The sequence below is a fragment of the Triturus cristatus genome, chromosome 2_1 (assembly GCF_964204655.1).
Source record: "Triturus cristatus chromosome 2_1, aTriCri1.1, whole genome shotgun sequence".
Lineage (NCBI taxonomy): Eukaryota > Metazoa > Chordata > Amphibia > Caudata > Salamandridae > Triturus > Triturus cristatus.
In genome coordinates, this window is record NC_140581.1 from 201,583,079 (window position 1) to 201,600,330 (window position 17,252).

At 41.4% G+C, this 17,252-nt stretch overlaps 1 protein-coding gene across 5 annotated transcripts in view; it reads left to right on the plus strand.

The window, feature by feature from the left end:
- The window catches only part of DCC (DCC netrin 1 receptor), a 1,201,728-nt gene that overhangs the window by 535,270 nt on the left and 649,206 nt on the right, over positions 1–17,252 (plus strand). For all 5 annotated transcript variants that reach the window (XM_085629855.1, XM_085629864.1, XM_085629892.1 and 2 more), the window contains exon 3: positions 7,270–7,554. In XM_085629855.1, coding sequence (XP_085485981.1) covers positions 7,270–7,554 — 285 coding nt within the window. The remainder of the gene's footprint in view (positions 1–7,269; positions 7,555–17,252) is intronic.

Consider the following 17,252-nt stretch of genomic DNA (forward strand, 5'->3'; position numbering starts at 1 on the left):
AAAGTTCGTAAAAAAAATTGGACAGTTCATGGCAAAGGGAGCACTGGCATGACGTAGCGTTCATCCTCTCTGTCCTCTACTGTGAGCCTCTTCGGCTGATGTGCAGAGATTCCCAGCCCCTCAGATCCCTTCTAGGAAGTCAATCCTGCCCAATGAGTTTCCAAACTGGCCGGCCTAGCCTCTTGCATTGTTTTCTTTTGTCCCTGTTTTCCACCCACACCAAATGCCAGTACTTTCAGAAGGACCCCGCTGAGGGCCACCAAGTGGCGGCTGGTAAGGTATGACGGTGGGCGGGTGGTTTTGAATAAAAAAATAAAATAAATCACTTACGTGATCTCGCCATTGCTGCATCTCTCCCACATTGAGTGAATCTCTTCCAGGGACCGGGAAGTACCCATGCTCCCCACAACCAATCACAACGCTGCAATGCAGCGTTGTGATTGGTAAGCACCGAGGCTCCCCTGAGCCAATCACAACAATGCAATGCAGCATTGTAGTTGGTCTGAGTGCTATGGTTTGGTGGTCAGCCAGGGAATGTGGGCCTGGGCATGCTCTCCCTGCAGGCTGTAATGCAGCCTGCAGGCAGAACACACAAAGTGTGCATGAATGTTTGAGAGGGCCAATCAAACATTCATGCGCACTTTACAGGGTAAACAACCACGTCTAATCCCCGACGTCAGGGTAACCAAGCTCCGCCCTGCCTTGGGCTGACCATATGAAAAATAAAATGATAATAACTTCAGTTATTATCATTTTATTTTTTTTGTTTACACTGCTCCGTGAGCAGTGGGGCGACGCTCCTCCGCCTTAGGGGAGGAGCTGCCACTGCCACAAGCTGTCCTTGCTCTCCTCCACATTATCTACTAGCGACGCATAGGTGGGTGGAGCCCCCTCCTTTCCATTTCCTGCTCTGACTCCTCCTTCCTGGGACTTTGTGGAGCAGGAAATGATATGAGCCGTTGTGCATACCTAGTCGGATGCAACAAAGCTGATAGTTCCCCATTTTCACCAATTGCATGATCACAGGTCTTAAGTTTTGCCACACACATCAAGGTCTATTTTATTGTGTCCTCAAAGTAGCCCCCACAGCTGCGAGTCAGCCTTGGCAGTGACCTGGAAATTGGATTGTCACAGAGAGGGGCCAAAATATTATTGAGTCAGTCGTTCCAGCTAGTAGTGCTGTAGGGACTAGTGTTCTAGGGCCAGCAATGCCAGCTGTGAAGCACCCCAACACTTTGTGTGTTCTTGTCAGCTCCATGCTGCTTTGAGGATGTGACAGAGTTCTGGCGCAGAGCAGGTCACTTTCGCAAAGGATGTTACTCCTCTATTTATTTAGATCTCAGTTTTGACAAAAGCTAACAGCAACAAAATGACACCCTAAATGTAATTTGGCACGAACCTTCAAATCTGTAATCAGTTTTTAAACGCCCACTTCATGTGTTTTACATTTGAAACATGCATTATTGTCTATCTAAAACAAAAGCTGACATCTACAGAGAGATGCATACTTTATCTGAGGCCCTCCACATTTCTGTCAGAGCCAGTTTAGTGAGACGCTTCCTGGAAGATATTTATGCTTAAAGTACAAAGAAAACACACACAGCAGTCAGTACTCAGGAGAAACGACAGGAGCGCACTCTGTAAATGTTTGTTAACAAATAGGCCAACAGGGACCAGCCACACAACAGATTGGGAGTCTCTGCTGCCCTACAAAGCTTCTAGAGCTAGTTTTTAGCAAAAAGCACTAAATTTCCTTTAAAGTGATTTAGGCTCCATTGTTCATTAGTGGGAGGGTCTGAAGGGGAACAACACAAAGTACTCTCTGAGGATTTCGCTGCCAAATCCCATTACACAATTTGTCTAATACACATAATCTAGAGTACAGAAAATCATAAAATATATTAGAATATAGCAATATTAAGAGCACCCCTCAAGACAATTGAGGGGCTCATGGCTAATAATGGCTGGTGGAGGAGTTCTGCTCCAACATTCCAATGGCTGTCGTTTTTATTCTTCCTTTTTTAATTTAGAACAATACACCCTCAGTGGATGGAATGTTCTAATAGAATTATAGCCCTTCTGCCTCAGACCATACCAGTTGCTCAAGTTCTTCTCTTCGTTATAGGCCCTTGTTCCCGGGCCTCTAACTCGGTTCAGGATTTTAGCAACCAGCATAGTCCTCAGCAGTGGGCTATAAGGCTATATTAACATGTTTAAGCATTTTGTGTAACGTAATCAAAATAGTAATTTATACTTGTCCTAGCCTGTTATTATGGTATATATTAAACTTTCTAAATTAAATGTTGATTAATTTCCCTAACATTGAAACAATCGGTAAGCTTTTCGTAGGACTTGTGTGTCTCTATGAGATTAATGTGATATTAATTGAATTCTATGTTATGTTAGTTGCAAAATGCATACTGCTTTATGAGGAAATAAAAACTACATTGAAACAATTGTTTAATTTTCACTAGCATACACTATTAAAGGATTGTTCAAAGTAGCATTAAATTTTTGGGGATGACACTATGTTAAAGAATGCTACAGTACATTGAAAAGAGGTACCATCTGAAGTTTTAGAAGCCTGCAACGTTGTCCAAGGCACTGTCTACCAGGAGAACAATGATCCCTTATATACAAACATTTTTTGTGGACGTTTCCAAAATTATGAAACAATTCATATTTGGGGGAGGGGATGTGATCTTACGGCTCGACTGCCGACTTTGGAGCTGGGACACCAAGGTTCGAGCCTCGTGGTCAACTCCACATCCTGTGATTCTGGGCCAAATCACTTAATCCCCCTGTGCCTACCAAAAAAATGAATGCGTTCTTGTGTAATGTAACTGGTGCTCATGTAAAGTGCTCCAATACCTTCGGGTCGGGTTTGCGCTATATAAATCTGCAAAAAAGAAAATAATAATTTCCTTTCATTGTTTAATATTCTTGTCATGTAAACCTGCTCACTAAAGATAAAACAATGTTTGTTTTGTATGTATAAATACCCCACGCAATAATTTAATTTAATGAAGTGAAAAACTTAAAGATTCACACTAAGGTAAACATATTAAATATGGAAAATAAGGAAATAAAGCACAAATCATCTTTGTTTGAAAGACATAAATCCGAAATGCTTTTGCTATCTAACATGCCCAACAGAAGCAAGCAATGCATCAAGTGTCTACACCAGGCAATGTGAACCCAAGTTTCTTCAGAGAAACTGGTGGTCTGGGAGATGTAGATGTCAGTTACCTGAGTGATTCAACCTCTCTCTCATTGGTGATGTTTCTGGCTTAAAGATGTGTAGGATGTGAGTCAGGCAGTAATACCAGAATTTAAATTTTCATGCTTGTTATGAAAAAAGTATTTCTTGTTGGTGCTTGAAGACTAGTCCTATAGGCTTCTGTTGAAGTCAGATGCTGATGTTCCTTACAACTAGTCCACAGTCCTTCTAGCAGCACAACAGTTAACTGGGGTGCTGTGAAGCGGTCAGAAACACAGCTTCTGCCGACTCCCCAGGGCTCTGTGTCTCCCAGATACTGGGATCAGAACTTTGTGTGCAAGGATGGAGACAGAGGTGGGGTGACTCTCACAATGTTCTTCTAACTATCGGCAACTATTCTAGTCAAATAGACAAGAAAGATTTTCTCAGTAGGTTTCAGGCAGGTTCTGAAAGGGAATTGGGGCAATCATAAGGCCGATCAAGGAAGACCTAGAATGTCATTGCCAGGTGATACTAACCTAATTCCCAAAACAGTTCTCAATCTTGAGTCTCATAATTCGTTAAATTGTGGTGTAGCCCTGTCCTAGGAGAAGAATATGAAGCACCAGAAGTGAAATTCATATAAAACTATTTGTAGCTGAAAATCCAACATGGCTGAGTTCAGCCCAGTGGTTATGGTGCTTGTTAGACCTGGCCCTTATTTGCTGGCTTATCCCAAAACATTTTGCCTTTTGCCTCCAATTTTTCCGACTACAGGTTTTGGGCACTCTTCCACTCTGCACTCTGCCACTGCTGATCAGCGCTAAAGTGCATATGTGCTCTGTAAATTATGATTATGATTGGCATATTTGATTTACTGGTAAGACCCTAGTAAGGCGCAATGAGTGTGCCATGGCCTGTAAATCAAATGCTACTAGTGGGCTTGCAGCACTGGTTGTGCCACCCACATGTATAGCCCTGTAAATGTGTCTCAGACTTACAACTGTAATGTCTACTCAAATCCACTTGCCAGGCACTAAACATCCCTTTTCTTACATGTAAGGTACCCCTAAGGTAGGCCTAAGGTACCCCCATGGGAAGGGTGCAGTGTATGTGAAAGGTAGGACATGTACTGGTGTGTTTTACATGTCCTGATAGTGAAATACTGTGTATTTTGTTTTTCACTGTTGAAAAGCTGTCTGTCCCATGGGCTATCATTGGAGGTGCACTTTTAAAATATATATGTGTATCTTTCCATTGGGACAAGATGCAGATATAGAAGTTAGGCTCTCTGAACTCAGAATTTAATAACAGAACTTTAAGTGAAGGTGTTTTTTAAATTGTGTGTTTGAAAATGCCACTTTTAGAAAGTGGGAATTTTCTTGCTTTGCCATTCTGTGTGCCTCTGCCTGTTTGTGTATTCAATGTATAGTTTTGGAGTGACAGGAGCTGGGAGTGTGCATTCTTGAGGTTGAGGTGTCTCCTGTCTTGCCTGGGTGACTCATAGCCAGGCTGAATTGAACTTGTCTAAATTCAGAGTGGTGGGAGGGGGTTTCACTAGCACCTGAATAAGCTGTGTCTCCTTAGCACAATGCTGTCTCCACTTCCTGCAGTCAAGCTGGACCAAGGAGGCCAGCACTGGGTTGGACTGGGCTCAGAGACCCTTGCTACAAAGCGAACTATGAGAAAATGGGGTATAAGTAATAGACTTAAAACCCCAAGACTTTAGATTACTTCTGGATCCAAAAGGACCCTGCCAAGAAGAAGAGCTGAAGAGCTGTGTGAGGAGTGCTGCTGTTTCTTTGTGACGGGTGGGTTAGCTTATAGTTGCTGCTTCTGTCTGCGGTAGAGGAAAGGGACTGACTCTTTTTGCCCTGCAGTGAAATACTGCATATGAAGAATCGTCACAGGCTTGTGAGTGCTTGCCTCCTGTTGGTAGTCTCAGGAAGATAAAAGACTTCACCAGATTCTTGCTGTATCCCAAAGTAAACCTGCCTGTTAGGTGAGCTTAAGAACTGTGTGAGGAGCCCAGCCCCTGCTGTTTTGGCCTGCAGTTGCTGGCCTGTTTAGGGCAGGCGAAGGACAGGTGTGCAGAGCCTAATCTCTGATTACAGTGGAGCAAGCGCCAAGGAGTGCCCAAGCATCGCCTTGGAACCAGCACTGTGGTGAGGTCTCCAGCAGTCCCTGGCAAAGCCCATGGAAGCTGCCGAGGGTCCAGCAGAGGGGTAGAAAGGAGAAGCCTCGTCTACCGTGGCACCGCTCAGTATGTGATCCAGCTCGTGCTGCTGCACCAGCTGCACCGGTATGCCATGCTGTGCACCAGCGAAGGAGTGGGCCGCGTGAGCTTCTCCACCACCCTCCCATTCGGCGGAATCTCGTTGGGTGCTTTTTCTTCCTTACAGGTCACACTCGCTGTGGTCAATGGGTGGTTGGCCTGATAACCTGCTAGAGCAGCATCGCACCAGAACGATGTGCTCAGGGGGTCAGTGGCTCAAAGGTGCTAAAACGTGGTAATTCGGGTATTTTGCTCCCTGCTCATTGGGCTTGATGATGGTGATGAATGTTATTTTTCTCCTTTGGAAAACAGTATACTAAGTGTCCCTTTTGGAGGCCCTTCCTATTATCTGCAGTTGAAGCGATGTTATGATTTAAGCAACCTAAAAGTGTTTACTACAATGCTCCGTTATGAGTATGAGAATTGCCTAGCTGACAAACTGATTGTGATTTATGGGATTGTGATCGTTGTGATTTATACACAATATAGGAGATATTTTTATATAACCTTGTGTAGAGTCTCTTTTGTGGTGTGTGTAGTGTGTCACTGGTGTGTGTGTGTTGTGCAAACGCTTCACACATTGCCTCTGGGATAAGCCTGACTGCTCTGCCAAGCTTACAAGGGGGTGAGCAAGGGTTATCTTGGGTCTGAAACTCCCTTACCCTGACTAGAGTGGTGGGTTCTACCTGGTATGGTGCCTACCGTAGCCAGCCAGAAACTCCATTTCCAACAGTGCTCGATTCTGCAATCCATCTACGCCCAACACTAGCCAGATAAGCTTCTTCTGACATGGTTTCAAAACAAATGTGACTGCATATTCGAACCCTTCAGGCCAAATTACCTGCAAAATTCAAATTTGAATAAAATTCCGCTGCCACCTTTACTAGCAGACAAGATATGAATTAATTTGAATTTATACTTATGAGAGATGAGTGCTACAAGAAAGGATTTTATTGGAGAGGATAAATGTTAAATTTATATGACACACTTAGGAAACATTTAGTTTATCTATTTCAAGAATTTCTGTAGCACAGACCTAGCTGTAAGGAAAATGGAGCGATTTGAATCAAACTGAGGAAAATATCCCCCTCCACTATTCCACCCCTGAGTCAAGATACAGGATGATGCACATGTTGACTGTTACCTTACAATTGTTTAGTAATTCACATTTGCACATACTCCAGTGTCAGCCTGAAAGCTAACAGATAGTCATCTCATTGTCTAGTAGTTGAGCAACATTTGCAGAAGGAAGGCTCACCCTTTTAACAGAACAAAGTAAGCTAAGGTGACCAGGAAAGTTCATAGTTTCCAATAAAACACAGTCCCATTGTATGTTGTGAAATGTTGGCCTCCTTAATGAAGGGAATGTATATAGTTGTTTTTCCTCCAGTACCTAGAAAAGTCAGTGGAGTTCCTTTGTTGTATTTTCAATCGCAATTCTAACACATGAATCTTGTTGATTGTCCTGCATTGTATGTTGAGATGAGCAATGTTAATAAAAAGATTACTAAAAAAAAAAAAAAAATCTACACACAAAGGTCGATCTAAACCTGATTATTTCCACAAGTATTGAGTGAACACGAAACTTAATAGCTACCTGGGAAAGTACAAATGTATTAAATATTTCACTCGTCACTTAAATTGAACTGTGAGTCTCTCCACTGCCATACTATTTAAGAAGGTACTGGTGAATGCTCATATAGAGGTAAAGTGATTAGGTACACCTGAAAATGAGGATGTAAAATACGCAGCTATTCTGTGCCTTTAATTGAGTTTTCTCCTTTTGGACTTGCAGGGCCATTGCGTTTCCTTTCCCAGACAGAGTCAGTCACAGCCTTCTTGGGGGACACAGCTTTGCTGAAATGTGAAGTGGTCGGAGAACCGATGCCCACGGTGTCCTGGCAGAAGGACCAGGAGGATATGATCTTCAGCCCAGACGACACGCGATTGGTTGTCTTGCCCTCGGGAGCATTACAAATCAGCAGAATTCAGGCAGGAGACAGTGGGAGCTATCGGTGTCTGGCCAAAAATCCTGGCAGTTCAAGGACTGGAAATGAAGCCGAGGTTCGCATTTTGTCAGGTAATGTTTGGTTAATGAAGCTAAATATGTCCCCATTACTGGAAAGAGGTTGCATATTTAAGCTACGGGTGGCAAAAATGTAAAATATAATTATTTTTATTATTATAAAATAATTTTTTGATCAAAATATTTGATACTAGCTACCACTTTTTTTTTTAGCACTCCTTTAATTTGAATACCGCCTCAATTTCAGTTGATATGAAAAGTTAATATTCGCCAACTATTTTTAATTTCACAGTTTATAATTCATATGCTCTGGTATGCAACATGGCTGGAAAATATAGTTGAATTGTAAAGACCGTTGTTAACAATGTCAGTAGCCATTTTCAAAATATTTTGAATATCGCAGCAATTTTGGTGGACAATATATATGGTTATCACCAGCAGAAACAATAGAGCTAGCGCTGCTGCAGCGCCATGTTTTTTCAACTCGCCGGCGGCTCAATCAGTGCTCCACATTGCTCCATATTTACAAACTGAGGCATTGGTCCCAATCTTTCAGTTTGCAGAGGTCTGCGTCACATTATACCTGCACCAGGTAAAATGTATACAAGCGATAAAAGCCACGTAGAACTGACAGAGAGAAATTTGCAGCTTTTCACTCCGTCAAAATCCCTTCACCTTCTTAAACCAGGCATAAGGATTGACGCAGGGCTTTTAACATGGAATTCCCCTTTATGTTCTGACGCATTGCTGGAGTCACATCAGTCTTATGACCAACTCCAACAATGCGTCACTTTAGAGCCAAAAGATGCATCAGAATTTCTAACGGATCCGTGAATCCTTGCACCTTGGGCACTGTATTTCCATGGAGCACTGTATGCATCCATGGCGTCGTTAGGGAATTTGGTCAGGCGCAAGTAATCTGATGCAAATATGCCCCCATATTCCATCAGGCCAGTATTGCACATTTCTGACACTCGCAAAAGGCTACAAGAGAAATTTAGATGGTCAGTGGGAGATGAGAGATATTACAGTTTCAGGGTCTGATCTTTACTAGATATGCTTTCAAGGCTCTGTGTAACAAAATATTACAGTAAGCGAATTGCTGCATATTCTTCCCTCTCTGAAGTACTTCAGGGAGGTTATAAAATTGGCACCATGTTGTTAATAACTATTATGTTGTCTAGCTTTTAGGGACCAGGGCCATTTAAATGGTACAAGTGATGCACTGTCCACGATTTTTAAGATTCCATACTCAAGGTATGATGGTAATTAGATAACCTAATATTAAATTAACACAAATATATGTTCACCCTTATGACTAAGTTTGGTCAAAATGTAGCTCATATGCTGCATCTACGTTTTCAAAGACAATATACATAAGAGGGTCACTGGCAAGAGGGAAGTGACGTTTCTTGTATTCTTGGGCTTTTTTGTTTGAAGCTTCAGTGGAAATGTGCACAAAGTTTGATATTCAGGGATGGGAATGACTAAACCTTCACGAGTGTCCGGTGCAAATACAAGTGATTCCCCCATCATTTTCCTTTCTTCTTGACTTAGTAGCCACTGGAATAAAGAGACATTTTTTCAGTGCAGGAAGAGGATAATAACCCTCCACTCCCCGCATCCTTTACCCTTATTGTTTTTGTTGTAGAGGCTGTGTTATATTTCAGATTGTTAGAGAGGTGGTAGTCATGTGTGCTTCATTTACCCCAAAAGAGCACAACTAGAGAATTGAGAGGTGGAACGAGATCTTTAGTCAATAAAGAGATTTACGTGTAAGAGAACCTGGCGGTGGTCATGTTTGAACCTGTGCTCCTCCTGTGGGTGACTGGTTGACAGCCTGTGCCAACTGGTGTTCAAGTATGTCTTAGAACTGGACACTCTGTGAACTAATACATATATAGGCGTTCCTTACAAGATGATGACAGAAGAAGTCCCTAGTTGTAGAAGTGTCTTCTACAAATACTCAAGAAGGTAGTCCATGTGGCAGAAAGACAAGCATTTCATTGGGACTGGCATAACCCCACAAAGATGTAATCTGCCCTGGTGGAGCATCAAACTTTTTGGATGCAGGTCAATGTAGGGTTGGAAGTAAAGGGTGGGTATCTCAGAGAGTATAACTTGGACTTGCTCCCATGGTGTCCTGAGGTTGTGATGTAGATACACACCCAATCAGTGACAATTAGCCAGCGCTAGATTTAAAATAGATTCGATGAATTAAGGAAAATATTGTTGAATTCTCTCAGGACACTGTTAAGCTGAACTAAAAAGCAGACGGCATTGAATTCATATTTGTGCTAATAAAAATGAATGTACGTTTCATGCCAAGAGATGTGTCTGAATCTAAAAATATATTAATTGAATTGAACTGAACAATGTGTAACATGTGTTCCCTTGAGCAAATGGGGGACAATCATAGATAGAAACACTTTTTTGTATCACAAAGCTATCTGATCATTTCAAAGATACTTCCATGCTATCAGTATTCGAATTTATTAGATGGATGTACAATGTACAATATTAAAGTAAAATGGCTTTCCACCCACAGGGAGCTGTACTAGTAAATACAAACAGTGAAACGACACAAAAAGGGCGCACAGTCCACGTAAGGTCAAGTAGGCACCCTACAGAAGTGCATTCTGCTTCAGCTTGCAATGCAGGAAACACATTTTGAGACATGCTGCCACATTTCTAAAGACATGCTCACTTAAATTGCCATCTGTGGGGTCATGCTGTTTTTCCACGCTGTAATGCAAGGGAGAATGCTGACATAAATGACAGTGCGCTGAGCATTGGCTTCTTTTAGATCAACACATAAAAGAACATTTCGTGATGTTCACATAATGTGCATAAATGGCCGACTACAGGGCAGTTTTCTTTTTATGATAATGGGACGGAAAAGTATAGAAGAGAAATGAAAGGTTGGTGTTGTTGCTGGGGAAACTGTATTGTGACTACACGTTATTCAACTGGCCTTGTTTATGGGAAACAAGTCGTCGAACAGCTTTTTCAATGAACAATGAATGCATGGGTTAATTAGTTTCAGAACTGGGCTTTATGGATCGTGTGGAGAAGAAATGGAAATATATGTGTACAGTCACTGCCATTCACAGACAGAGAGACAGGTAGATGATAGATAGATAGATAGATAGATAGATAGATAGATAGATAGATAGATAGATAGATAGATAGATCGATACAGAGATCGTGAGAGAGCGAGAGAGAGAGAGACAGCGAGAGAGAGAGAGTGAGATAGATAGATAGATAGATAGATAGATAGATAGATAGATAGATAGATAGATAGACAGAGAGAGACACAGGTAGATAGATAGATAGATAGATAGATAGATAGATAGATAGATAGATAGATAGATAGAGACAGCGAGAGAGAGAGAGTGAGATAGATAGATAGATAGATTGATAGATAGATAGATAGATAGATAGATAGATAGATAGATAGATAGAGAGACAGCGAGAGAGAGAGATAGATAGATAGATAGATAGACAGATAGACAGATAGACAGATAGACAGATAGACAGATAGATAGATAGATAGATAGATAGATAGATAGATAGATAGATAGATAGACAGACAGATAGAGACACGGGTAGATAGATAGATAGATAGATAGATAGATAGATAGATAGATAGATAGATAGATAGATAGATAGATAGATAATGGCTGTTCACAGTTAACAAAATATAGTAACCACAGGTTTCTTCATTTCTTCCTCAGCAGACACCAAACAGAATGCGATGCTGGGAAATATTATGCAAATATAAACACATCGTCTCACGGATTACACAGTGTCAGCGCATAAAAACCTGATTACATCTTACTGTGCTACCATAAACATAAATCTTCATTTATCAGAACAAAACATCCCCCACTAGCAACGCCATTGAAAAAGGCAAATTAATCTATTCTCCACTAGGGTCTGATATCCATTTCTGATGTTCTATCAAGGGAGAAATGCCGCGGCAAAACTCGGAGCGAGAGGGGGCCCCAGCCAGCCTGCCTCCCCACTTGCAAAGTATTCAGTTATTTCCTATACTGACCTGGACAAATCATGTGCACACACACAAACACAGATACACAGGCGAAATTCAGTATTTATACACTGCTTGCTATTGAAACAGTTTGCAAAATGCTTCTGTTCCAGCCTAGAGTAAATGTAAAAATACCTTGTACTTGGGCTTTTGAGAGGCACCAACATTTCAAATTGCATGACAAGCACAAGGTTGAAGATACAATCCTTTGTAATCAGTATAAATTAATCTTAAATCCTTCATTTTTCCCCCCAATTTGAATCCTTAAATGTGTTTCCCCCAAAAATATTTTGCACCTAGCCGTGCAAATGGAAGAGACATCAGTGTTTTATAAATCATATTTGCCCTCTGTAGCAAATTCATCTTTTCTGCCTGTTCACCCCAGATCTCTAGAGTGTGTGCTCTGGCCCTAAAATGATATTGCTAAATTGATTTCACCCAATTTGTTTGTTTAACTTACCTGTAATGTCATAGTAGATAGCATAGAAAATGCATTAATGGCAGTTAAAGGTCTTATGTGGGATGAAGTGTGAATTTACACAACCCACATATGTGGCAAAAATAAATGGCTGGCCCCAGCATCACTGAGCTATGGCTCAACTGCAGTTTAAAGGTACTGCAGTTAAACTTGGCAAGTAAAGTGCCCTCACCATGTAGTAAAACTTACTTTTATATCTAGAAATATCACCCCTATTGTGTACACTGGTAAACCCACAATGTATGTGGCATTATGTATAAAAAAGTGGAACACTATCTATTTAAAAATGGTGCCCTCACAGTAACTGAAGGCCTAAAAGCTACTTCATTTTGTAGGCCGAGCTACATTTTCCATATGCTAGGCCTTGGTGTAATTAACAAACTTAATTTCATTAGCCCTTCATATATATTTCTCAATTAATTATCAATATCAGATTTAATCATGAAATCCATTTTGAATGCCTTGAGTGCAAAACTAACTTAGTAAAAATGTACTTTAGGCTGCCTGAGCTAGGACTGGCTTAAATTAGGTCTGCCGCTCATCCCACATCCAGAATTGGAATGCACATTCTTGGCTGGGAGACTTAATGACCATGGCTCAGGAGACTATGGTCTGCCACCAAGGCCAGAGAAAATAAGGAGATGTAAACTGCTGACCATTTAGCAGGGATTCGCTATCTGAGAGTGGACAGGAACAGTTGGCAGCAGAGCTTGACTTTGCTCAGTTGGCGCCCCAGGTGGAACCAAATGTGACTGCCTGGCTCTGGCTAGTCACTAAAGCAAGAAGCAACACGTAGGAAAGTTGGGGGTGGGAGCGATATGGCAGGGGAATTGTGAGAGTTTATAGGTGCTGAACACTGTACCTGCAGCATATTAAAAGATTAAAAGCAGTTTAAGCAGAATCACTGAAGTTTGGTCACAGGGGCACCCCCGCATGCTCAATCTTCATGCAGACAAGTCAGTGTGCTCATCAAAATGTTGGTGCCCGAGGCGTAGCTCACCCCTGCCAAAAGCTGGCCCTGGTTGGTAGAACAAATGACAGACTTAGCACTGGCTGTTTTGGTTATGAGATGCCACAGAGCACTTCTCTTAATCATTCCCAAAATGCTATCAGCCAGTCACAGTGGTGGGGAGCCCCTGCCAAAAAACAGGCCCTGGTTGGCAGAACAAAGGGCAGCCTTAGCAATGACTGTTTTGGTTATGAGACGCCACAGAGCACTTCTCTTGATCATTCCCAGGATGCTGTCAGCCAGTCACAGTGGTGGGGAGAACCAGTTTTGCTTCTGCCAGGTGGGAGGCGATCTCCTATGAATAAGGGATGGGCTATCGAGGTGACTGGACTGATTGACAATAGTCTCCATCTCGCCTCATCCTTATTCAATTATGAGCAATTCTGCCAGAAACTCATGATCCTCCTCCACCCATCAGCGGCATAAGAAAACCTTAGTGGTCCCCTTGCAAGGAATGGTGAGTGAGGCCCCCTACAATGCCAATCCTTCGCGGTCGCCAGCCACCCTGTAGAATATACTTCACTTTTGACATCAGCAGGACTTTCCATGATACCTTTTAGCGTCAAAGAGAAAAAAGTTATCCTTGTGGAATGAGCATCTCCTACATGCAGGCACACTGAAAACCAAGTTGTGTTCATAGAGATAATTATTATACTATTATTAATATTTTTACTTAAAAAGTGTAACTTTAGGGGCTGAGCTAATGTTCCCCTCACTGTGGCCTAAATACGGGAGTAGGTTTGTAAGGGATGTGCAGATGCAAATCAAATCTAGTCACTAAAAGGTGAAGATTAAGCAAGTTATCTGTATTTTGGTAGAGCAAGTTAATCTACCATACATTTTTCGAGCTCCGATTCTATTAAACTGACAGTTCCCCTTTCCATTTAATACCTTATTCTGAGTGCCCAGTTGTAGCACCAGTTCATCCGTGACTTAAAGTGTGTCCCCCTAAAGTTCATTTCTAGGGATACCAATGATAGTCTGCCTAGTGGTAAGTTAAACATCGCATATGATAACGCATAGCAAACATAATGCAGATTTACTTAATAGCCGTCGCAGACATGGGTATTATGGGTAATTGCTGTTTTGGAACAGGGCCACTGAAATTATGCAATTTTCAGACAGGGTCATTTTTCACATTCTTATGCATTTGCTACCTAACTCAGCATCTGCTGCATAAGCTACAGATTTTAGCAAATCTAAATTGGCTTCTAACTCAAACGGTTCAAACGTTACTAAAATCTAAGTGACATATGTTGCTGTTCAGTAGAAAGCCCTATGAAAATGTTGGCCGGCCTCCTCTCTGTTGCTTTTTGCTATATTTTTATGTTAAACTGGTACACATTTAGGAAACCTTTTGCCCAGGTAGGTGTCAACGTGTTAAAAAATGGCAAAATTACAAAGTAATACTAACACAAAATGTGGCACATTATGTCACATAATTTGCCTTTTCTTGATGCATAATTTGGTCCTTCCTTGCTGCATAAATTCAATGGCCATGGTAAAAAAAATTAAATAGCTTTTTTGAGGGGTACACAGTCAGTGTGAGAGATGTGGTCCCCAATTCAATGCATCTCTTTGTTTTTTTCATTTCAAAAGAATTTTATTATTTTAAAAGCGCAAATATGACACATAAGATATAAACCAAAGTGATACAATTGATATCAGACAATAAGATAATAAATACATTGATATACAATTAATTGGTAGGAGAGCAATTCATTGTCATTCATTAATCTGCAGACATCAGATAAATAAATACTTAAGGAGGGAAGACCCAAAATGATGTCTGGCAAAGATATATATCAAAAGTATCACCTACAGATGGCAAATTAGGGAGAAGAGGGAAGAGAAGAAAGGAAGAAAGAAAAGACGGAAAGAATAGGAAAGAGAAGAGGAAAGAAAAAGAGAGACAAAGAGAAGGAAAGGAAGAGGAGAGGATTTCCAGAGGAAACACCCAACACACAAGACAACACTAACCAGACAAATCAAAGGGATATTGTTCCACCACCCCTTCAGAGGCCAACTTCATGTATGAATCTAGGGCTTCCCATACACCAGAGGAAATAGAAGGAGAAAGATGAGCATGATCCACTGACGTATGAGCACTTCGTAGAAAGGAAACCCAGGCCCACCAAGTATGGTAAGAGACAGACGAAAAGGATTTCCACTCCATGAGAATTACTTTGACTGCAATAGTTAACAAGAGGTCCAACAACTGGAGCTCCATGGGATCTAAAGGCAGAGGGACTGGGGCCGCCAACGGACCCAAAAGAATTAATGGAAGAGACAGTTGGAATTTGATGTTAAAGATGAGCATAAGGTGTTTGTGAACTAAATCCCAAAAGGGTTGGAGAAGGGAACAATCAAGGAACATATGTTGAAAATCGCCTGGTAGAAGCCCACAACTCCAGCATAAATTGTCTTCTTTGAGATTGAGTGAATACAGACGACTGGGAGTCCAATGAAGAAGATTAATAGAGAAAAACTTAGACTGCGTTAGAGAAGGGGCAATTTTGTTACGAAGAGAAAATTTACCAATATCTTGCCAGGTATCAGAAGAGATATGAGCAGTGACAGTATGATCAAAATGATGTAACCATTTTTGCTGTGTGACAGTATGGGAAGGGAGTGTAGAGGACGATAAAAATTTATAAATCCGAGACGCAACATGACCAGTCCTGATCCAAAGCTGAAAGAGCGTAATCAGCGGGGAAGAAGGATGAAGGTGTACTTTAGCAAGTGCAACCTTAATCTTAAGAAAAGTATAAAAATCTAAATTAGATAAAGAAAAATGTTGAGCAAGGGATGAGAAAGGGGAAGGATCATTGTTGGAATCATAGAGATGTTTAACAAGTGAGACACCTTTCCCAGCCCAGTAAGACATCAACTCAGGGTCAATATTAATTTTGATTTTAGAATTGCGCCAAATAGATGACCATCTAGTTTTATGTATTGGAACTGCTACCCTCTTATCAACCTTATGAACCGCAGCAATAGTGTCTAAAATAATAGAGCGAGAAAATGGAATAGAAAGGGTGTTTGTGGTCAAAAAAGATGCAGTCGGAAGAGGGGAGGCCAGTTCCTGTTCTATTGTCAACCAAGCTGGAGCATGAATAGATGGGGAAGAAAACCAAAGGGCACCCTGGGACGCCAGAAAAGCAGTTTGATATTTCCCCCAATCAGGAAAATTACAGCCCCCCATATCATAAGATTTCCGTAAAAATTTATAAGCAATCCTAGCCCTTCTATCATTCCATAAAAATTTAGAAGTAAGCAGATCAAGTTCATGGAAAAAGGAATCAGAAAGCCTTACTGGAAGCATAGAGGAAACAAAATTAATAATAGGAGTGATCATCATTTTTAGAGTTTGCATACGGCCCCACCAAGAAATATGCTTCGGAGACCAATTCTCTAAAAGACGTCTCACCTTAAGAATAGTTTGGGATTCATTATAAGAAGCCGTAGCATATAAGGTGGAACAAAAATAGATACCCAGATACTTTAAGTGTTGGGATTGCCATTTAAAGCCCGCCGAGCCCATATGAGAGGAGAAGCAGTAAGCATTTAAAGGAAACATCTCTGTCTTATCTTTGTTCAGAGTGTATCCTGAAACTTTTGAAAAAAGAGCAATCGTATCCGAAATAGCGGGGATGGCCAGAGCAATATCATCAGAAAAAATGAGAACATCATCTGCATATGCCGCAGTTTTTATCTGATGAGACCCAAAAGAGAACCCTTTAATATCTGGATGCGAGTCAATCATTCTGAGGAGAGGATCAATGGACAACAAAAATAGGAGAGGGGACAAAGGGCATCCTTGTCTAGTGCCCTGACAAAGGTTAAAAAAGGAAGACGTAGCACCATTCACCCGTATATTAGCTCTAGGTCGGGAGTACAGAGACATAACCATACGAATAAAGGAGTCACCAAGATTGTGTGCACGTAGGACCGCTCGTAGAAAAGGCCAAGAGACCTTATCAAAGGCCTTTTCAGCGTCAAGGGCCAAGGCTGCCGCCGGAAGATTAGACCGTTTAGCGGCGCCAAGAATGTGACAAAAAGTACGAATATTATCCCGTGCAAGACGCCCCTTTACGAAACCTGTTTGGGAGGGATGAACCAAATGAGGAATAAAGGACTCTAATCGTTTAGCTAAAATTTTAGCAAAGATCTTGGCTTCCATGTTAAGGAGGGATATGGGACGAAAATTTTTG